Source organism: Aedes albopictus, chromosome 2, assembly GCF_035046485.1.
Source record: "Aedes albopictus strain Foshan chromosome 2, AalbF5, whole genome shotgun sequence".
NCBI lineage: Eukaryota > Metazoa > Arthropoda > Insecta > Diptera > Culicidae > Aedes > Aedes albopictus.
In genome coordinates, this window is record NC_085137.1 from 409,698,512 (window position 1) to 409,721,519 (window position 23,008).

The window sequence follows — 23,008 nt, forward strand, 5'->3', positions numbered from 1 at the left end:
AACGCTTTTGCGAATAAGCAAAGTTCGTCGCAACAAAACATCGGAATATCGTCTACTACGATGTAGTCATGCATTATGAAAGTTAATTTGCACTCTTATATGATTTTACCAGAAACATCGCAGTAAGTTAAAAAAATAACATCATATGCGATGAAAACTGTCCCTCAGCCGTACATATATGCGATAGAGACTTAAAATAGTACTTTATACGATGTTCAGCGATGCCTGGTTGTCTGGGTATCTGGTATCAACAGAACATATTTCGGATAAGATTCACTGGTATTACGACTGATTGGTGTAATGATTCTTCTATTACAATACTTGTTATGTCTTCTGATAAACTGGTATTCTGGTAATGATTGTGACTTGGACATTTATATGCTTCTTATACAATGCGAAAGGTTATTACAAAGAGATGTATGCCCATCTTTAATAGAACACAATTGTCTCTATCATTGGTACATGTAATAGTGAGCAAAGGAAGGGAAACTTACTTCATACATATATGTATAGAGAACTCACTTATTCAAAACAAACTCATAGCGGAAATGGTTACAAAAGAAATACAATTGGTTGGGGTGTTCAAAACTATACGAAGGGTCTTAGTCGATCAATTCAACGCTTTTACGGCCTTAACAGTTCGCTTCCCAAGTAACCAAAAGTTCAGATTATATGGTACTTTATAAGCTAAGCAGCTTGTTCGAGGTTGCTCATTAGCCTTCTAAGCAGCTTAATTTTTAAGTAATTTTGGAACTTGAAAGTTCACATGAGGTAGCTGGACAGCCTTCTAAAAGCAGCTTCTGACAGAACTTTGGCAAAACTCATGTAGAAACAAAAATGTATTTTTTCAAAATCACATCTTTGTGTGTGATATGTGATTCATGTCTCTTCTGATAATGATTTACAATACACGTCGCTCTATGTAGACTTGAACTGGATCCTCCTGCGTGATAGCCTGCCGACTTATCGATGCGCTGCTGAAGACACTTGACAAAGTCAAGCTAACTTCACTACTGTACAAATGTGCAAAACTAGCTGCCGACAGAAAATCGGTTCAAGTTAGACTTTACCTGCTGTTTACTCAATCGCGACTATAGTACTGTGGTAGAGCGTAGGGTTCTCACGTAGACGTAGCGACTATCGGTTCGAATCCGATGGGCGGCAATATTTTTTTGCGCAAGCCTAGTATTCATTGATTTGATAAATTCATATTTCTCTTTTATTCGTGTATGCTTAAACAGTTGTTTCTGTAGAAGAAATAAATTTAATCTTCATTGAAACTCAATACTGAACTGAACTTCTATGAACTTGAAAGTTCCGACAAAGTTCCGAGTAGCATCTTAAGCAGCTTTAAAGTTCCACGAAGTTCAGAAAAAGTTCCGAATGGAACTTTCTGGCTGCTAAAGAGGCTAACAATAAGCCCTGCCGGAACTTGTGACCGAAGTTCCAGCAAGGCTCATCGTTAGCCTCTTAAGCAGCCAGAAAATTCCATTTGGAACTTTATCTGAACTTCGCAGAACTTAAAATTGCATTTTGTCATGGGAAGCGGAACTTTAGGTTACTTGGCTTGTGATATTTTGCAAATTTCATGTAGATAAACACTTGTTAAAAGACCCTCCTAGGATAAGGATGTGATGAAACAGTCCTCAGGGACAGTTTTATCACGGGGTTGGACGTTTTTCTGTTTATGGAGCGTATTGCCCCGTATATTTTGAAAAGGCAAATTTTGTATTATGATATGAGTGTTGTAGTTATTTAGGCGTACTGTGAATCAGACTCCAAATCTATCACGTTGTCATTCCAGCTAGAACGACACAAACTACCCATATTTTGTTGTACTAAATAAATGAGAATAGCAAACCATAATAATTCTATTCTTAGACAAATGGTCTCATTCAAAAGGGTGCCAAACAAAACCGTCTACCAAGAAAGCTCCATTTGCCATATCATGAATAGATTATGACTCATGTTCGACCAGCTGGTTTCATCGTCGTTGCGTCCTTATGTATTGCTTATTAATAGCTGGCTAAAATTAACTGGCTAAGCCTTTTTTGGAACCGTGGCTAATTACACTCCAGTCAGTGCGTGCTTGCTTTGAGGCAGTGGTTTTCTTCTGGGGGTTCATTCATCTTTTCTGAAAGGGAAAAAATATGACGTGCATGGGGTGTTTAGAGCAAAATCTTGAGGGTTTTCGCAGAACTTTAAAGTGTTTGAAAGTTAAGTAGCTGGAATTTATTCTTCTTTCTACAGGAGTGTCCCCTTGATTACCATGTGGATATGAAATATTTTTCATGTTTCAGTTCAATTATGAAACCACATGAGTTATGTGGTAATTGGTACATAAAATTGATAATCATTACGCTTATTTTGTGCAATTTCAGGAAGCATCTTCAATAGAAATATCACTAAGAGACCTCGGTTACCGAGTAATGTAGTGTCTGAGTCGGTTCACCCATTTATCTAAGATGAGTTATCTTCGGTTCTGGAAAAGCAGTGGGTGAGATGTCTCATCCATGGAAAAGCGACCATCAGTGTTACGTGGAAATCAGCAGCACCAGCTCAGCTTTTCAACTGCCGTCGTATGTCTGGGATGAAGAAAAGCGAGCGAAGTTGTATCCAAGGATCTAGAAGAGCGTAGACGGAAAAACACCATAATAATCTCCCTTGTGATACCCATCCCAAGTCTGCCTCGTTGTAGGTAGGTCCTTACTTACCTACGAGAAAGACAAAAAAGGATTGCATTCCTACTCATAAAGGAAAACTTCACGGTGAGTGGGTAAAAATAGCACACAAAATGCTATTTTTAGCACAGAGGTAACAGATGCTACCGGTGTGCTGCTGGAATGTAAAACATCTAGGGTATCGGGATGCTTCGTTGGCATAGTCCCCTCGTTCGGCCTATCTAAACGTTAACCAAAAACTCAAACAAGCACGCCGAACTGGATATCGGAAAAGCTTTGCGCCAAACACCTGTAACATTTCGTTTCAATTTTAGCACTTTGGAGTATTAAAATTGTATGAAAATGTCACCTTGTTTAGCTTTTGTAGACGCCATGATTCTTCGGCTTAGTGGGTAGTCTATACACATGATCATAAATGGCATGATTCTGGAACATTTCGAATTGCCTTTTCAATAACTGAACATTTGATGCGACGGTCAAAGATGCTAATTTGAATTTGTATGTTTGTTTTTAACGAATAATAACTATTTTACAAATTACATGTGGGCCGAATATTGAGGACATTTTTTTCACTATGTACCCAAATCTTGGCCCATCAGTAAAGTGACGTCAAAAACACCGATAAAGTGACGCCAACAACATTGCTTGCGTAAGAACCAGAAAGAACGAACAGAAAGATAGATTTTGTGTGCGGTGACTGTAAAAATATAACACAATAATCGGGTTGCATTGTTTTCGTTACTAAAAAAGAAAGAACTTTAGTTTAAGTGATTTATTTATAGTTTTTTGAAAATTTGGCTCCGAAAATGTAATTTGAAAGTATGATTGGTGAACAAACAGAGATAATACCTCAGCAGAAATATTGAAAAAATGAGATAATAAGTGGTTCTTGTGCATGGAAAGCAATAGGCCAACGTTGTATCCACTAATAGGCCAATTTATGTACCATAGACCAACGTTGCATACCATCACATCGAATCTTTTCAACTTAGTTAAGTAAATTCTTGAATATTTACGTAAGTTTACTTCCAATTGGTGAAACATGCATTGCCTAGAGTGCGTAATAGGGTCAACATATTATTTCTAGTGCTATTAATTCATGAGTTATGGTCAAAATTGTCAAGGCGGTTTGCAAATTAGGCCAAGGAATGATCCATATACCCTATATTAACACAGCCACTTCTTGCTACAGGAAATATGAGCGGATGATAATTTTCTGTCATCATCGCAGACAAGGGTTCACCTTTACGATGCAGAAAGGTACGACATTGAAGGTGAAACAATGGGTTTTAAAGTTTTCCAGAGGCTTAACGAAGATTTATAGTATGCGGGACAAACCGAACATCGAACGATCGACAGAAAATTTGATGTAAGTATCTAATTCAAAAGGTCATACTGCCGACAGGAAGCAGAAGTTGAATTGAAAGTTGTCTGAATGGAATTAAAAGTACAAGAGATGAGTAATCGTTTAACAGCAGGTACATAAAGGTCGCCCATACGACAGTTGATTGCGGGAGTGGGCGATTTCCTTCCTTTCAACAGCTTATCGTAATTTTGTAAGCTTTTCGACGTAATTCGAGAGCCAACTTAGTTACTTGGAATTTAATCATTGCCGTTGGCGTCGTTTGACGTATTGTGAATGGTTTCTAAGAAAAGTAGCTCTACCGCATGCTGGCGAAAGAAAGTGGTTCCTGGAAGTTCATAATTTAAATGTGTTTTTAAATCCAAATCGGCAGGAATGTTCATTCAGTAGTATGAAGAAAAAAAAAATCCCAAGGGTAATGTCGAACAGATAACCCCCCATCTACGCCCTTGCCTCCCATGTTGGTGAATTCAATGAAACTCCGTGACTCTTTTTGCTCTCTCCAATTTATATCTACAAAACACATAGACGATGTTGACCTTCATATTTTTGTAGGAAGCAGTTCAGCGTAAACAAAAGTACAGTCATAGCACGTTTATGCGGCACTCACAATTATGGGTAATGTGCTTTTTAATAGCATGGTGAACTGGCTGATAGTGACTGTACATAATATCTTGCTACTTACAACCAGAGTTGATATGCACATGCTCTTTACACTTACATTGCTAGTGAGCTTCCATGTGCACTATAGGTAGGGTATAAGTACTCTTTTTAATCATATGCCTCTATATTTATCCTATTTCAGAACCTTTTAACTCGGTGAAATAGCCGAGACGTAAATACTATGCCTATCAATCAGCCGATTCCCTTCAGGTAGTTGAGGGGTGGTATCGCCAATATGGCCTTTCGGTAAATCCGAGAAAAACATCTATTGTTCTTTTCACGGAGAGACGAAATCGTAATGGCGTTCGACCTTTGCGTCGCTTTGATTCTAAAATCAATGTGACTGATAAGGGATCAGGTAAAGAACGTTGGAGTTATTCTTGATTCCAAGCTTTTCTGGACACCTCACATTGGGTTCAGCATCAAGATAGCTTGCATGGCCTTCGGACAATGCCGGCGAATTTTTGGTAAACTTCGGTTTCTAAAACCCAGGTATATCAAATAAATTTACACAACAGTTATTCGACCAATATTGGCCTATGGATGTCTTGTGTGAAGTGAGAACGATCCAATTAAAATTAGGCCATCTCCATAGGATGTGCTTGATGGCGATGTCTGGAGCGTTCTCTTTAACTCCCACGGCAGCGTACGAAGTTCTCTTCGACGTTGTCCCACTACATATTCATCGTTAACAAGAGCCTTTCTTGCTGATACCGCCTATCTCCTCTCCTCTTCTCTTCTTGGCGTAACGTCCTCACTGGGACAAAGCCTGCTTCTCAGCTTATGAGCACTTCCACAGTTATTAACTGAGAGCTTCCTCTGCCAATGACCATTTTGCATGCGTATATCGTATGGCAGGCACGAATATACTCTATGCCCAAGGAAGTCAAGGAAATTTCCTTTACGAAAAGATCCTGGACCGACCGGGAATCGAACCCGTCATCCTCAGCATGGTCATGCTGAATACCCGTGCGTTTACCGCCTCGGCTATATGGGCCCTTACATTGCCATATAGGGTATTGGTTCCCTTATTAAGCATGTGGCTCCCATTTTCATCCTACGAAAAACAAAGGATTAAAGCGCTGTTTGTTCTGTTTCTTATTTTTGTATTTTTTGTTAGAAGTGAGCACCCATGAAAACACAAAGAACGGAATCAATCGGTGCCGTAATCGCTTGTTTCCGAAAAGGATGAATATGGGAGAGTGAGATTACTGATGGCACACATACCCTACACCTGCGAAAAGAAAGAGCTAGAGAAAAAAACGAAACAAAGATTTTTTTTTTTTTTTATTCCTTGTTGGGTATATAAGTCACTGCGACCAGTTTTTAGATCTATTGTGACAAATGCCCCAGTTTTATTTAGCTATGTCAAGTTGACGTATCACCATTGGTATTAGCAATAATCAAACCTTGACTGTAAGCGTGATCCCAACACGGTGATACAGTTCGGATGAACTGCCCTACCGCATTGGGGTTTGTTCTCCAGACATCTAAGGGTTCAATCAGCCCCTTGTCGAAGAACCTAATTCTTTTAGCTATAATTGCCGGGCAATGGCATAGCAAATGTTCCGAGTCTTCTGTATCTATGCCGCAGAAGCGACATACATCATCTTGAAGTTTTCCAATTAGCTTCAGATGATACCGGCTCGGACAATGACCTGTTATAAGGCCAGTAAACGAACTAAGATCTTTTTTAGAAAGTTCTAGAATTTTGCGAGTGTTTGAAATGTCCGGCTTTATGAAACGTTTCGACTGCCTCGCAAAAGTGGTGTTTTCCCAGTTGGATTTTATTTTCTCATGTTCCCATGTTTTAAACTCCATTCTGAGAGAACAACCAGACACACCACAAAATGGTTCTGGCCCTATGAATTGATGAGACGATCCAAGTCTTGCTAGCATATCGGCTTGTTCGTTTCCTTCAATTCCACAGTGCCCTGGAACCCAAAATAGCTTCACCTGATTACGGCAAGCTAACTGTTGAAGTGACTGAATACACTCCCATACAAGTTTAGAAGAGCATGTTGCTGATTTCAAAGCATTTAGAGCTGCTTGGCTATCAGACATCATGCAAATTGTTGAATGTCTGTAGTTTCTGCGAAGGCAAATATTACTGCATTCTAAAATCGCCTGGATTTCAGCTTGAAAAACTGTAGGCCATTTGCCCATAGGAATTGATACGTTGATCCCGGGGCCAGTCACTCCTGCACCTACTTGATCGTTCAATTTCGAACCATCAGTGTAAAATACGATTGATCCTGGGTGTAGTTCTGGGCCACCATTTGTCCACAGATTTCGCCCAGGATCAATCACTTCAAAAGAGCGTTCAAAATTGTATCTTTTGCTCATCCAATCACTATTATGTAAGATTAGAGAGCCGATACTAATTGTTTTCAGAATACTGAGATGCCCTCTCAGGTCACCCTCAAAGAGTTGTGTAGTTCTTTTGAGTTTAAAAGCACTCTTTGCAGCTTCTAATTGAACAAATTGATGCAGTGGAAGTAGATGAAGTAAAGTGTCAAGCGCTTTAGACGGTGTACTTCGCATTGCACCGGTAATTGAAAGAGTAGCTAATCTTTGAAGTTTTTCCAGCTTCTTTTGTGCTAATCTTTCATTTGTTTTAGGCCACCATACCAGTGACGCATAGGTAATTCTGGGTCTCACAATTGCCGAGTAAATCCAGTGGATCATTTTCGGTTTCAATCCCCATTTTTTACCAAAAGTTTTCTTACTGATCCATAGAGCACTTGTAGCTTTACTAAGTACCTGCTCGAGATGTAAGTTCCAATTTAGTTTACTGTCAAGATATACTCCAAGATACTTGACTGTATTTGAAAGTTCCAAAAAAGTTCCTTTCAATTTTAAGTTTGTAATTGCTATTTTTCTCCGTCGTGTAAATGGTACGATCGTGGTTTTAGAAGGATTTATGTTCAATCCTTCTTTATCGCACCACGAGGAGACCAAATTTAAGGCAGTTTGCATTCTGTTAGTGATAACGTTGTCATATTTACCACGAACTAGTATGACTAAGTCATCAGCGAAGCCAATTACTTCGAAGCCTTGTGCTTCCAGTTTTTTGAAGAGATCATCAACTATTAAAGACCATAATAGAGGTGATAGCACGCCCCCTTGTGGACACCCTTTTACTGCTCTGACGGTAATAAATGAGCTGCCAAGGTTAGATGAAATCTCTCTTTTAGATAACATTTCTCCAATCCAATCAACAATGCATCTGTCAAAATCACGTCTTGACATAGCATTCCTCATTGAATCGTAAGAAGTGTTATCGAACGCTTCTTCAATGTCAAGGAACGCAGCAAGTGAAATCTCCTTTGCTTCAAAGGATCTTTCCAGTTTTGTAACCAGCTTATGAAGTGCTGTTACCGATGATTTGCCTTCTTGATATGCAAATTGGTTTTGGCTCAATGGGCTTTTTGTTAAATATGACGATTTGATATATTCGCCTAGTATTTTTTCCATTATTTTCAACATAATGGACGATAAACTTATGGGTCTGAAGGATTTTGGTGATGATTTATCCTTCTTATTTGCCTTTGGGATAAAAGTGACTCGCACTTCTCTCCAAGCTGTAGGGATATGGCTTAATGATAAGCTTAATCGGAATAACTTGGTTAAAATAGGTGTTAAGATTTCTTTACCCTTCTGCAGTAGTACAGGAAAAATTCCATCCCTACCAGGCGCTTTGAAGGGTTCAAAGGAATCAATCGCCCATTCAACCTTTTGTTCAGTAATAATTTGATTAGCCAGAATGCATGCATCACTCCTGGCACCTTCTAACACAGTTGATTCATCATCTTCATGAATATATCTCCTGGTTTCATTGGCCTCAGTTTGCGATATAGATGCATTCTGATCAGTGAAAGCAACGATTGAACACGGAAAGTGTGTTTTCATCATTGTTTCTAAGATTTCTTCGGAGCTCTTCGTGAAAGAACCATCTTCTTTTTTAAGAGTTCCAAGACCTATTGAATGATCTTTAGCGAGGACTTTTTGCAATCTAGCAACGATCGGAGTACTTTCAATGTTTTCACATGTGTGCCTCCAATTTATCCTCTTTGACCTTCGAATTTCCCGGTTATAGATTGTGAGGGACTCTTTATATTGTTCCCACTGTTGTGTTCTTTTAGCCCGGTTGAATAACTTCCGGGTTTTCTTTCGCAGTTTTTGCAGGTTACTATTCCACCAAGGAACATCTCTATTTGAAGAGCGTTTTCTTGGTGCACAACTGTCATGAAAAGCCTGTGTAATTATACTCGAAAGTGTCGAAGCGCTTTCTTCAAGCTCATGACGAGAATTTGGAATGTCATTTAAGTTATCCATTCCTGATAAAAGTTTTGAAGTATAAATCTCCCAGTTAGTCTTCCTGGGATTTCTAGTAGTTTCTATGAGTTGACAGCCAGCCTCATATTCAAATAGTATATGCTTGTGATCAGATAAAGAAATTTCCTCTGACACATGCCAATTTTTGATTTTTTCCGAGAGTGTAGGACTACACAACGTCAAATCCAAAACTTCCTGCCTAATAGCATTTGTAAAGGTAGGTTCATCGCCTCTGTTACATAAATCGATTTCATTTCTTGAAATGAAATCTAAGAGGTGTTCTCCCCTACTATTGATGTCTGTGCTAGCCCAAATCGTATGATGAGCATTTGCATCACAACCAATGATGAAAGCTTTATTTAGCTTCCTGCAATAAGAGACAAAAGCTGCTACTTCTGGCGGAGGAACATCATCCAAATCTCCCGGAAAGTATGCCGAAGCAATACAAATTTCCGTTATTCCTTGGATTGTTGGTACTTCTACCATAATAGCAACAATGTCTCGGTCAATAAATTCTGTAATTGGAACTGCATTCACACTTCCATTTACTAAAATTGCAGATCTTGGTTGTAACTGCCCTAATTTATATATTAATTTGGAAGGATTTGTATGGATTCCCATTATCCTACCATTGTTTGTCCATGGTTCCTGGATAAAAGCTATATCCAGTGTACTCTCGGCAAATCTTTTGCAAAGTACAGCTGTTGCTCCCTTTGCATGATGTAGATTTGCTTGGATGAACTTTAGCTTTTTAGTTATCATTTGATCGTACTTTCGACCTAGAATCGTCAAGAATTATTGATTATCTCAACACAATTTGTAGTCAGCCTAGACATAATTGGGTTTTTAATCTCTTAACTCCACGTGGGCCTAGGATTTCTTTGTTTTGATCTACGATCATAACGATATCACTAGTATTCACGTGGGTTTTTAGAGTTATATAAGCCCTCTGATCTAGTCTTTTACTACTGTAAATAAATAAGAGAAGAAGAAAAGAATAAGATAAATAAATTAAAAAAAAAAAAACGATAGTTCAACTAAAACGAAAAAAAAAATAATAATTTAAATACAATAAATCAGAACTAACATGAGCTAGATTGAAAAGAAATGTGAAGAAATAGTTAAAAGTAAAAGGAAAAATAAGAATAATAATAATAATAAAAAATAGAAAAAAAATCAAGCAAGACAAAAAAAACTTTATTTTTAATAGTTAGGAGCTTTTGACCCCAGTCTCCCCAAAAGTTGTTCTTCGATATTTGCTTTCTTTGTGGAACTAATATGCCACCAACGTTGTGTGTGCGGTCACCTCACCCGTTTATTTCACTCACAACACAACACAAACGAGAACCTGTGATCAAAACACTAGCATAATACTTTTCCACACTTATTGCTAAATAATTGCCAATGCTATTGCCGTAGATGGTGTGCTACATTTGTCTCATACGCGGAAACAAAGATTTGGGGAAAACCGCATCACTTTTCAAGCACTGACGAAGCCAGGGCCGGATGTAAGGGGGGGCCGGGCCCCGGGCCCCCACATTTTAGGGGCCCCCACAAAGACCTTTTTTGGTTATTACACATCAACTTACTTGCTCAAATACTGTTTGAAAGCAAAGAATTTTTTTATGCCCTTCGCCAAGGGGCCTCCACATCCACTCGGGCCCCGGGCCCCCACAATCCTTAATCCGGGCCTGGACGAAGCCATAAAAAATGTAGAATGAATGAAAATATATACAGAAAACAAAATGTAGAATTCCCGACGCCACTTGACGTGATGAGCTTTTCGACCTTTGAAAGGTGTACAAAAATACAGCATATGCTTATGCTCACCCATGGACAACATCGAAAGGAATTTTGGCGTTACTGACTGGCGGTCCTCGTCCTCCATCACCAGTTCTTCACTGAAGCATGCGAACGGAACTGTCTCCTTTCGCACGATATAGCCGATTCTTTTTTTTTTGCACGGGTCGTTTTTTGATATTCTCTGTCAATTTTGAACCAAATGACTTGATTTTTTGTAAATAGATAGTACTTATCATGCGTACATGTGCAAAAAATTTCATGGAAATCGATACAAAATTGACTAAGTTTTAGTAAAAACTTGACCGGTGCAAAAAAAAAATCGGGTGTGATGCCACGGTTTTTGAACTACGCCTATCAATGATGCGTCGAGCGGACCAAAACAAAACAATACGAAAAAATGGAAGACAAGTTTCATCAAAGCAGCACACAACAGATACAGGTTGATGAAGAAAAAATTGAGATTCGAATTGCGAAAAGTAATCCACGGGCTCCGACGGGAATGGAACTCACGACTCCCAATTAGCTAGACGGCCGCTTTTTTCCTCCACTCTATGGAGCCACTTGACCGTCTCCGTTTCCTAAAGGCATGAAACTGAACTCGATTCCACTATAATGCACATGATTTGTTCCTTTTCACCATCCAAATCTCCTTCGGATGGAATTAGATTAACACCTACACGTCCCGATTGTGTGCAATGTGCAATGCATGAATGTCAGAGCGGGGGAAAAGGAACAAACCATGTGTAGTAGGCTGCGACTTATTTTTCAAAAGTTGTTGAAACCTGGAATTCGTAAGCTCTTTTGGATTCAAATGACACAAAAAGAGAAACCTCTGAGTTTAAGCCAAAAATATTGAGATTTAGAGGTCGCGCAATCGCTTCAAAGTCGAATTTTCGAGTAATAAAAAGGTGTTTTCACTTCAAGTGCCATAACTTTCTCAATTTTCAATCGATTTTCAATCTTTTTTTTTTATGAATTTCTCACAAATTAAATTTCGAATAAACTCGTAGAACATCATTTTTTTCCAAAGTCACGCAAAATATGAGTTTTTGATGATTTAATTCATTTTTTTCTTCCTTCTACAAAAATTTTTAACTTTAGAGTCCTATAACTTTTTAACCGTTTGACCAATTTTAATTTTTTTAGCTTTTTGTAGATATTTTTATTGCCTATCTTTGTCCTAAACTAACTTTTCATCAAAGTAGTTATTTTTATGATACTGTTTACCAAAAACTGCCAAAATATGCCTTAAAACTTGATTTTTTCATGCAAAATTGGAGTTTTTGACGATAATTCGCAATATTTTACTCCTAACCAGATACTTAGCCTCATATTTAGGGATATGGAACACATTGGAGGATTTGTTTTTTCAATTTTTTTTCTCGCATGAAAATATTTTTTGATTCAGAACACTCCAAAAACTGAAGTTTAAGGCTTCCATATGATTATCGTGAATATTTTTTTCACTTTGAGCCCGAAACTAAGCATGAAAACTATTAAAATTTTGCCAAAACTCTGATTTTTCCAATAAAATACGTGTTTCTGAACGGTTTTGGTATTTATCTATTTTGAAACGTTCTTTTAAAAGTACAGCTTATTCACAGCATTCTTAGGCAACAAAAATATCTACAAAAGCAAGCTAAAAAATTTAAAATTGGTCAAACGGTTAAAAAGTTATAGGACTCTAAAGTTAGAAAATTTATGTAAAAAGAAGAAAAAAATGAATTAAATCTTCAAAAACTCATATTTTGCGTGACTTTGGAAAAAATGATGTTCTACGAGTTTATTCGAAATTTAATTTGTAAGAAATTCATAAAAAAAAGATTGGAAATCGGTTGAAAATTGAGAAAGTTATGGCACTTGAAGTGAAAACACCTTTTTATTACTCGAAAATTCGACTTTGAAGCGATTGCGCGACCTCTAAATCTCAATATTTTTGGCTTAAACTCAGAGGTTTCTCTTTTTGTGTCATTTGAATCCAAAAGAGCTTACGAATTCCAGGTTTCAACAACTTTTGAAAAATAAGCCGCAGCCTAATGTGTAGTGGAATCGAGTTCAATTCTGTGCCTTCGCGGTTTGGAGGAAAGAAGCGCCCACCTGGCGAATTGGGAGTCGTGGGTTCGATTCCCACCTGACCACGTGGAGTTTTTTTTTACGCAACTTACATTTAAATTTGTTCATCAAACACGCGTTTCTGTTGTGTGCATGAATGTTTGAATGCTTTGACGCTGTAATTTTCCCTTGGCTTGGTTAGCCTAAGCAAATATTGGGAAATGGACAAATACTAAACGTTTTAAAACCCAGGGCCGGCGTAGTGGTCACACTTCACTTCATAAGGGGATGGTCATGGGTTCGATCCCAGCCACGGCACTTGCAATTTTTCTGGGGTGTTTGAGCTCGCTTGGAAGTTAACCATCAATGTTAACTTCTTTTCCCGATCAGCCTAGATAGCTGTGTAAAAACGGTAGCGGTTGTCTCAATAGGCTAAGAATAACACTAAGGACCGCCTGATCCAGTGGTAAGAGTCCACTAAACAGGTGACCCCTAACTCATGGTGTTATGCGGCTTTATGTTTACCGTGCCAAGGAATGAATGGCTAGGGGGGTCTAATAAAAACCTAACCACAAACGTAGCCTGAGGAGAATTAGGGCGTCCTCCACAGTATTACGCCCTTATTGCGATAACCGGAGCAATGGTGCAGTGGATCTTGCGTTTCTCCGAGATAATCAGTTGCCCTTCTTAAGTCTCAAATTTGAGGCTAAATAAGGGCGGGATTATTCAAATGTTGTAAATTAGCTTACATTACCACCTTATGGATGCCTTCAAGCAAGCTCTTGTATTCAGCATATTTTCGCTGATATTTGGCAGTATTGCCACGATGGTTACATCATCTGAAATAGCTCAAACATTAATTTGAGATGCTTCAGTTTGATGGATTACTTAGGTAGGGTCTTGTACCATTTGGGCAGGTGTACCTATTTTAGGCACTTGCCGCTATAACTAAGTCAATTTCAAACCGATTGATTTGATTTTTTGTATAGAGTTAGGCACGTACAGTATCTAACTCTGTACAAAAATTCAAATCAATCGGTAAGAAATTGACTTAGTTATAGCGGCAAGTGCCCAAAATAGGTACACCTGCCCAAATGGTACAAGACCCTACATAGTACAGTTCATGGATAACTTAACACAGAATTGCACCTAACCCAACTCTGCATTAGCACAATTGGCTTCTTTAGTGGTGTTGAGATCATTCCATATTCTGAATCTGCATGCCAAACTGAGCCGAGAAATCCAAATTTTCATGTATTCTGGTGCCCGGGAACCTATTTAAAAATCAATTTGAAGTTTGTATGGGAGCAATTTGTCGAATCACCCCTCGTTGCATTTTGTACTGGGCGGAGCTGTCAAAAGGTGATTTCGAAAAATCTCTTTGTAATTGATTTTAAGTATCAAAATAAAGTTCTAAAAATCTGCATAGTGGCTCAGAAAAAGGTGCTCTTTCGTATGAAATCAAAAAATGAATACATTTTTCAAAATTTAAAACTCAATTTGTCATGAGTTGACTGGATGGCATGTGTCAGATGAGGAGTCTCCATTTGACCTTCTTTAGTGTTCCTTCGCAAAATTTGCGTATTCAGGCGTCCCTGCTCAATAAACTAGGGAACCTGCGACCACATTTTATAGATAACTCGCTTCCATTGCTACTCCAAGAGAGTTTCATTGTGGTTTTGTACCTACAGCCCCTTCCATTGTGGTATACCATAACTATTGCTTTGAAAGAGGCTTGTCCTCTGTGGTCTGTGGGGACCGCAAGAGGTATTCCTGAATGGAACTCTGATCTGTTCAAGTTCAAAATATCTTTTTTTTTAAACCAGTCTTTTGTATAGTTACGGATCTTTAGCTTCCGCCAGAGAATTATAGCTATATAATTGACTTAGTGGGCACTAAAACACTCTGCTTACTTTAAATCTCCAGGAGCAAATGGTGTTTTGTCCTATTTTTCTCCAGAGGGATTTGAGTATTTCAAACATGTTTTTAACTCTTGCAGTTTTCTATGGGATATTTTCATGGCGTGAAATTACTCCATAGTTTTATCCCGAAAGGGTGCGTGCGTTGTATAAAGAAGGAATGAGTTCCTGGTTACCTCGTTCTTTCTGAAATGCTTGATTATCACATCTGTGATGTTCGTCTGGCTGACATGGCTATTCATGTGAACTCAATGCCTCCCAATTTGGGATGTCCATAGTGACTCTTTTACACAAAGTTGTTTACGTTTTCAAGAAAGTACTCGCTCAAACGTAGTTTTTTTCTTGGGTGATTTCTTGAATATTGAGGATGCTTTCGATGCCGTGCCTTTCAATGTCATATTGAAAGTCGCATGACGTCACAAGCTACCTCCAATGAGCTATAGGCTCTCTTTACGCTTATGCGTTTTACAGTGTCCTTTTCAGGGCATTGATTAAACCCGTTATGGTATGGGCTATGAGCTCTCGTTGCGCTTATGCATTCATTCCTTCTTCTAGGGTACTCCTTCCTATTTCATCATCTTTCCCTTTCCCTTTCCTAATTCCCATCCCTTGTCCCATGCTCCCTCGGATAAATGATGAAATAGGCTTATATGTATAGCGATGGCACTAATGTCCCAAATGGAGGATAACGTGCCTCTGGAGCCGGCCTTCTGATACCTGATACCGTGGCGTAGTGGTCACACGTTCACTTCATAAGTGGATGGTCATGGGTTCGATCCCAGCCCCGGCATTTGCAATTTTTCGTCAGTTGCTCTTACTCCCGAGAGTGGTTGACACCTGACCCTCTTCTGAGCATATGCTCTACCGGATCCGGAAACTTGGATATCGGCTAACGGCAATTCATAATGGACCCCCAATCGGACTGGGAAAGAAACAAGAGCCACACATCAACATCCTCGAGCTCATCATTCTACCATGGCATGGATGTGGTAGAAAAGTGACAGCTGCGCAAAGGCAATCATTTCGATATAGAGGTCGGACTCGATTATCCGGAGTCAGATTCAGATGCTTATTTAACATATATCTGGGAAACGAACGATCTTAAAAGCTGAAATTTTGACATTTTGTCAAGATAACTTTGATTAGTTATCAGTCAAAATTTCAGCTACATACAACATTCCTTTAGCGAGATACTATATTAAGAAGCGCCAGAATCCGACTCCGGATATTCGAGTCCGATCTGTATTAGAATAACAATAGAATACATTTAGACCAGTGGTGCTCAGGCTGGAGGACACCGCGGGCCGAATTTGCAATTCGGGATCGACCTGCGGGCCGCATAAAACATTGATGCACAAAAATAACAAAAAGAACAATTCTAAAGCATATTTATCAAAAATCTGAAATTTTCAATTCAGATTCATAAGTTTGGTTGAGAAAAACGTTTGAGCTTCAAATTGAAATTCAAACAAACAATTTAGAAGTTGCCCCTAGAATTGCTTTGAAGCCACTTTAAGAACTTGTCAAGCAGCTTTTACAAGAATTTCTTTTGATTCGCTCCAAAAAGGTTTGCTGGATTTTCTTCTGAAATTTCTTGTGGAGGTTTTCGAAAATTTTCTTGAAGTTTCTTTTAGTTTTTCTAGAATTCTCTTGGAACACCTCCAAGAACTCCTCTTAGATTTGCCTTTGGAACTGCCCTGAAGTTACTTCAGGAATTCCTCATTAATCGTTTCCAAGAATTTCTCCTAGAATAGTTTCCGGATTTTTCCGAAAATTTTCCAGGAGTTTCTTGAAGATTTCAGTAAATTCTTTCCATAAGTCTCTTCTTAAGTTGATGAAATACTTCATCATTGAATTTCTTCAAAAATTAGGTTTTTAGCAATTGTTGCCGGAAGTTTCTTCAACATTATCTTCAAAAGTTGCTGCATAAGTTTCTTCAAATTTATTGTTCTAATTTTCCTCAGGCGTTCTAGGCATCTTTTGTGTCTTGATGCAGTTGATCCTGGAATCTGCAAATTCTCTTTTTGTTGCTCGAGCAATTTATTCTTAAGTTGTTTAAAAAATTTCTGTTAGAGTGGCACCGGAACATTTTTCTAGGAGATGCTCCTGTAATTTCCAAGCAGTATCGCCACAACTTTGTCATTGAGTTTCATCAGGTTTATTTTCTCCAGGATGATTTGAGTTTTTCCATATATTTCGCTAAGAGTTTTTGAAAGTTTTCTCCAATAATGTTTCCTGGAGTTTCTTCAAAAATGTATCCAAAAGTCTCTCCAAAAGGGCACAGGAGACGCTTTATGAATCTCGCCTGCGATTTTTTTTCTTTAAGTTTGTTCAGGAGTTTAGCTTGGAGTCTTATAATAGAAATTTAAACAAACAGTGAAATTAAACAATATTGGCAATCAATTGAGATTTGTTAAGAATTTTGTCGAAAATCTTGTGCTTTGTGTTTTTATGTTCTTCGGAGAGGCGATATGTAAAATACTTGCTCAGCGTTGCATTGACTGCGCTTAAAAACTGCTACCAATTTTTAAATGATTCAAGATTACATGTTTAACAAAGTTTCATTTGATTAGTGCCACTTATAAATAACTATAAGCTGGCTTCGTGACTTAACTGAAATGCCGAAATATTTCGGAGTTGCGATTTCGAATCTTACCAGAACGGATTATTCTTTTTGTTTATTTATCATTTAACTTGTGTTCAACACTGTGAAAATTGATCAGCAATATTTTTTGGTTGATTTCTTTATAAATTTAACGAGTTATTTCAAATAATCGTTCAAAAATTTCAATTCGTCTTAAAGTACTCCGCGGGCCGCATCTTAAGGCTTGGAGGGCCGCATGCGGCCCGCGGGCCGCAGGATGAGCACCACTGATTCAGACGCTGTATAAAGTGTAAAATGTAGCTGACAATTGGAATCGCTCACGCAGTGCCTTAGTGGACAAAAGAGCTGTAAATTAAGTTAGTTAATTGAAGAACAAAAAAGACGTTCTAAAAGAATGAGTAGGTAGCAAGAATACCTGGGTCCAACTAACTTTGTGAGAATCAGATATGCTTAGGATTTTCTGAACAATAATCAAACTACAGCCCATATTTCATTTTTTTTAAAAATCATGATCAATTGATGAGAAACAAGAATTAACTAAGCAATGTAAAAGAAACAAAAAAAACTTACAAACTAATGTCACTAGCAAACAATAAATTGCACAAATTGCTCTAAAATATCACATCAAATTGGATTACGCTCTTGCCGGAGCTGAAGCCTCAGGAGCTCCATAGGTAGTGAACGGAACCGGAGCGGCCGCAGTCAATCGAGCAGCCGTGGCAACTGGGGCAACCGGAGTTGCAGGGACAGCATTGGCGGGCGCAACGGCAGCATTCGGCACTGCAACAGGCGTCCCAGCAACGGGAGTGGCAACTGGGGTGGCAACCACTGGAGTTCTTGCAACGGCAACGGCTGGAGTTACAACTGGAGTCTGAGCAATGGTTGGCGTCACTGAGGGAACAAAAGCTGGTGCAGCTGGAGCGAAGAAAGGAGTTGCAGCAGCGGCGTAGGTTAGCGGTGGGAGCGCAGGAGCGATTGGGTTCAGCGGAGCGGCAGCAGCGTAAGTAAGAGGAGTTGCCGCGGAGTAAAGAGTCGGAGCGTAACTACGCCCGACTGTTTGCGAGTAAGCGGTGCTCAGGAGTCCTTGTTGAAAGAATGGAGCGCTGTATGCCAGAGGTGCACTGTAGGCTAATGGCGTGCTGTAGGCAAGAGGTGCGCTATAAGCCAAAGGTGCAGCACCCAGAAGTCCTGGTTTAGGTTTTGCGACGGCAACAGCCAGGCAAGCAGCGAAAACCTAAAACAAAATCAGAAAATGGGTAAGGATACATTCTTCGACAACATCTAAATTTTGAAGCTTCTTACCAATTTGGCGAACATTTTGGACTTGGGAGGAGCGATATTTGCGAACAATCGATTGACTAAGCAGTGATTGCCAATTGTCCGAGCCCATCCGTTTATAAGTCGTTTCTCCCACTACCTCACGGGTGCGACCAGGGGTGACATTGCTGGTCAGCATAATAACGAGAGAATTACATAAAACCGCAAAATTTGACAACTTTGTCACTTTCGCTAGTGTCCTCGACGAGCACCAGCGGCACCAACTCTTTCGATCAATCGACCAAAGCCGATGCATCAGTAACCTACAACCAATAACGTCCTCCTCAGCGCCACCCCGGCGGTTGATCCCACATATAGTTCAGAGCGGCGCATGCAATTTTACTTGCATTGCTTCTTTCAAACGGCAAATCGGTTGAATGCTAATATGTTTCGGAATGGTCGCTGACGTCGTTATATACAAATGGGGTACAATATTTTCGTCTGGCCCAGCTTGTCACCCAAACGACGACCCCATGAATAATGCATTATGCGAACGTGTAATTGATGTCGTTAAAAATTGGAACAGTACCCTCTGGTGAGTTGCGACTGATTAACTATAGTATGAAGTGTGAATTCTGTCTCGTCGCATGTGAAATCAGTTGAAATTAATCTCAAGGCGGAAACGATCCCAAGGATTGAGAATAAATTTCGGTGGGTTTCTAAGCGGCAAATCCAATATTGACGGCAAAACAACTCAACCGAAACAACATGCCATTAAAGCCTAATTCTGCCATCAAGAAGTCGTAAAACTGATTTACGATATCGGTGCTACAGTTTTGCGCGCGTTCGTGCGTGCTTCAGGTCACGCGTATGGATATCAGTTCTGCAATTACCTTGGCGTATCAAAGAAACAATTCTTTGAGTTGACCTTCTTCAGAAGAGTAATAGGAAAGCTGTTTAAGATCGCCTGTAATAAATAACCAAATTAACTGAGTTCATCTCGACAAACAATGCAATTCTGATAACTGAGCAACATTCATTTAGTGATCCATGTCATCCAAACTGTTTTGGAATTCAGACCTTCAAGCTCTACTCTTGTATTGCTTTACTATATCGGTGTATATCTTTCACGATTATTTCTGTTGTATCGTATTCCATAATATTACGAGAATCTCTTTGTGTTGTTATTTATACTTCCACTGGCATACAATTGATCTTCATAGTATTTTGGAGTATGGATAGTTAAATCTGTAAATCTTAGCACACTTTCATTGTAGCGAATGCATGCCGAATATAATCTAGGCAATTATAATAAAAAGAGCCTGCGATTGCAATAATAACACGGTCCGACAATTTTTTTGCCCAGCTCAGAATTTCACTTTTTCTGATTGCTTCCGACTAGAAACTCATAAATCTGAAGTTATGACTCTCCTCCTCCTGGGACAGAGGAGGGGCATTGATTTGAAATTTTGAAAAATCCAAAAATTCCGAGGTTTTTCGATCGCCATTTCGGCTAAACGCACGATATCAAAAAAAGGAAAAGGTTGATCACGGAGCTTTAGGGGTTGTGCAACTACCAACAAAATTTCACGAAGATCCGTCAAGCCATTCTCGAGCAACGGTGTTTTTACGAAATGATGTTTTAAAGATTTCTTATACCTATTGCACGCAAAGAATCCAACTACTATATGGCACAATTGCTGATTGAACCATGCCGTTTAGCATCATGGTGTCTTCGAGGAAGTTTTTCACTACAATAACGTGCTTCTTTTAACCTATTGGTAAAAATGATTAATCCCCCTAAAAGTGAGATCGAAAATTTACTTTTTGAGTTTTTCAAGATACAAGGTTGATGTCTTCACAAGAGTTGTAGAAAATGCTGTTCTGAATAACGAAGACGCCAAATTCGTAACTCCGTTAGTTTTTAAGATACGTTACGTTTTTATTACCGGCGGCCTCTTGAAAGTGTTTTTTCCTCAATATCTTTTTGCCTTTCTCGTACACCAAGGTGTACCGAAAGGCTATATGTTCACTCCAAAAACGAAAATTTGATAGAGCCCCCGGAGTGGTCAAGTGTTATATACCAATCGACTCAGCTCGACGAGTTGAGATGATGTCTGTGTGTATGTATGTGTGTGTGTATGTATGTATGTGTGTGTGTGTGTATGTGTACAAAAAGGTCACCTCTTTTTTAGATAGTAAATATGAACTGATTTCAACGACCGATGGTTCATTCGACGCAGTATATTGCCTCATTGTTTCCTATTGAAAATAGTTCAGATCGGTCCAGCCGTTCCGGAGTTATGGCCATTTAGGTGTTCCGGACCGGTACCCAAGGAAGAGGCCAGATATGAAAATGCAACAAACCCATGCATGCGACCCATCAAACCACTGCATTTTCGATTATCTGATGAACGGGAAGTAGAAAAATAGTCTCAAACTTTATCTGAACCGGTAGTGTTCGGGAACCGGTTCCGGGTGTCCCGCCGGAAGTGGCCAAATATAAAAGTGAACATAACCCATGCATGCGACACGTCAAATAGCGGCATTATCGATAACCAGCTGAATGGTGAGCAGGAAAGTAGTTTCAGACTATATTTGAACCCGTAGTGTTCCAGAACCGGTTCCAGGTGTCCCGCCGGAAGTGGCCAACTAAAAAAGTAAAACAAACCCATGCATGTGACACATCAAACAGCGGCTTTTTCGATAACATGATGAACGGTAAGCAGGAGAATAGTTTCAAACCATATCTGAACCGGTTGTGTTCCGGAAGTCGCTAACTAAAAAAGCGAACCAAGCCCATGCATGCGACACATCAAACAGCGGCTTTTGCGGTAACAAGATGAACGATAAGCAGGAAAATAGTTTTAGACCATATCTGAACCGGTTGTGTACCGGAACCGGTTCCAGGTTTCCCGCCGGAAGTGGCCAACTAAAAAAGTCAACCAAACCTTTGCATGCGACACATCAAAGAGCGGCTTTTTCGATAACCAGATGAACGGTAAACAGTAAGATAGTTTCAGTCCATTTCTGAACCGGTTGTGTTCCGGAACCGGTTCCAGGTGTCCCACCGGAAGTTCGATAAACGGGCAGCAGTAAAATAGTCTTTGACCCAAGCTCTGACCACACCTAAGATTACCGGCAGTGTTGCAGAATCAGGATTAGATGCATCGCTGAAATTACAACAAAACAAAATCGATGCAAGCGATACATATGCGTAAACGAACAAAATCTTGATAAACATTTAAACGATCTTGTCAAATCCCACCATTTTCCTGAGGCGTAATTATACAGTAGGATGGATCAACGTTGTATGGGAAAATTTTAATTTTATAGCATCAATCCCCTTTTGATTGCCGGGGCCCGTGGCGCAGTGGCTACACGTTCGCTTCATAAGCGGATGGTCATGGGTTCGATCCCACTTCGTCAGTTGCTCTTCCCCCCGAGAGCGGCTGGCACTTGACCCTCTTCTGAGATCTCATAGCTCAAACGGACCCGGATAATTGGATATCGGCGAACGGCAACCCATAATGGTCGACCCCCAATCGGACTGGAAAAGGAACAACAGCCATACATCATTTCATCATCGTGCTCATCATTTTACCAAGGACAGGGAAGAAAAGTGAAAGCAGCACAAAGGCAAACCAGTTCGATATAGTTGAATAAGAATATAATAGAATACATTTAGGCACTGTACAAGTGTAAGTGCAGCCGCCAATTGGAATCGCTCACGTAGTGCCTAGTGGACAAAAGAGCTGTAAAAGAGGTTAAGTTGCTAAGAATAAAAAAAATCCCCTTTTGCGACTTAAATTACTGCGCACAATTTTGATACAACTGGTTGAGCCATCGCGCTCTGTAATACGGTTGAAATTTAAATGGGTTTTAATATGGAAAATTTTACTTGCTTGCACTTTTTTGTCAATTTTTACATGAATCTTATACTGCCGTTCCACGCTCAATTGTCCCATGTTATAGAACGGCAGTATAACCAATGATAATAAAGTAAAGGCTAAACTGTGCAGAAAAAAATGCTGAAATGTCTTGATAATGTTCGGCATCCAGTGCTAGTGAAGGTGGTCAAGCAGTTAACTGAGAGGTATAATATTATTCAGCTCTGCTTATAAGTTTAACATAATACATAACATAGGAATATGAGCCATCAATAAGTTTCCAAATGCGATTATAACTTTGATAAGGTGCTTTTCTGAACAAGGCTGACACAAATTTCGATTTTCTCTTAAGTCAAGAGGGATCCCCCCTTGGAAATCTTGGGTCGGAATTCAATATTTTGAGAAAGGGCACAAATGAAAAACCAAAAAAAATTTAA

General features: G+C 39.3%; 2 protein-coding genes across 2 annotated transcripts in view; one reads left to right on the forward strand and one right to left on the reverse strand.

Annotated features, from left to right (window-relative positions):
• The window catches only part of LOC109417983 (uncharacterized), a 515,951-nt gene that overhangs the window by 121,464 nt on the left and 371,479 nt on the right, over nucleotides 1-23,008 (forward strand). The gene's annotated exons all lie outside the window — the stretch shown is intronic.
• On the reverse strand, nucleotides 17,929-19,266 carry LOC109426742 (calphotin). The gene is made up of 2 exons (XM_019702278.3): nucleotides 18,727-19,266; nucleotides 17,929-18,658 (listed from the first exon to the last, which is right to left on the reverse strand). Exons 1-2 carry the CDS (start codon nucleotides 18,739-18,741, stop codon nucleotides 18,059-18,061), a joined length of 615 nt encoding a protein of 204 aa, XP_019557823.3. The 5' UTR covers nucleotides 18,742-19,266; the 3' UTR covers nucleotides 17,929-18,058.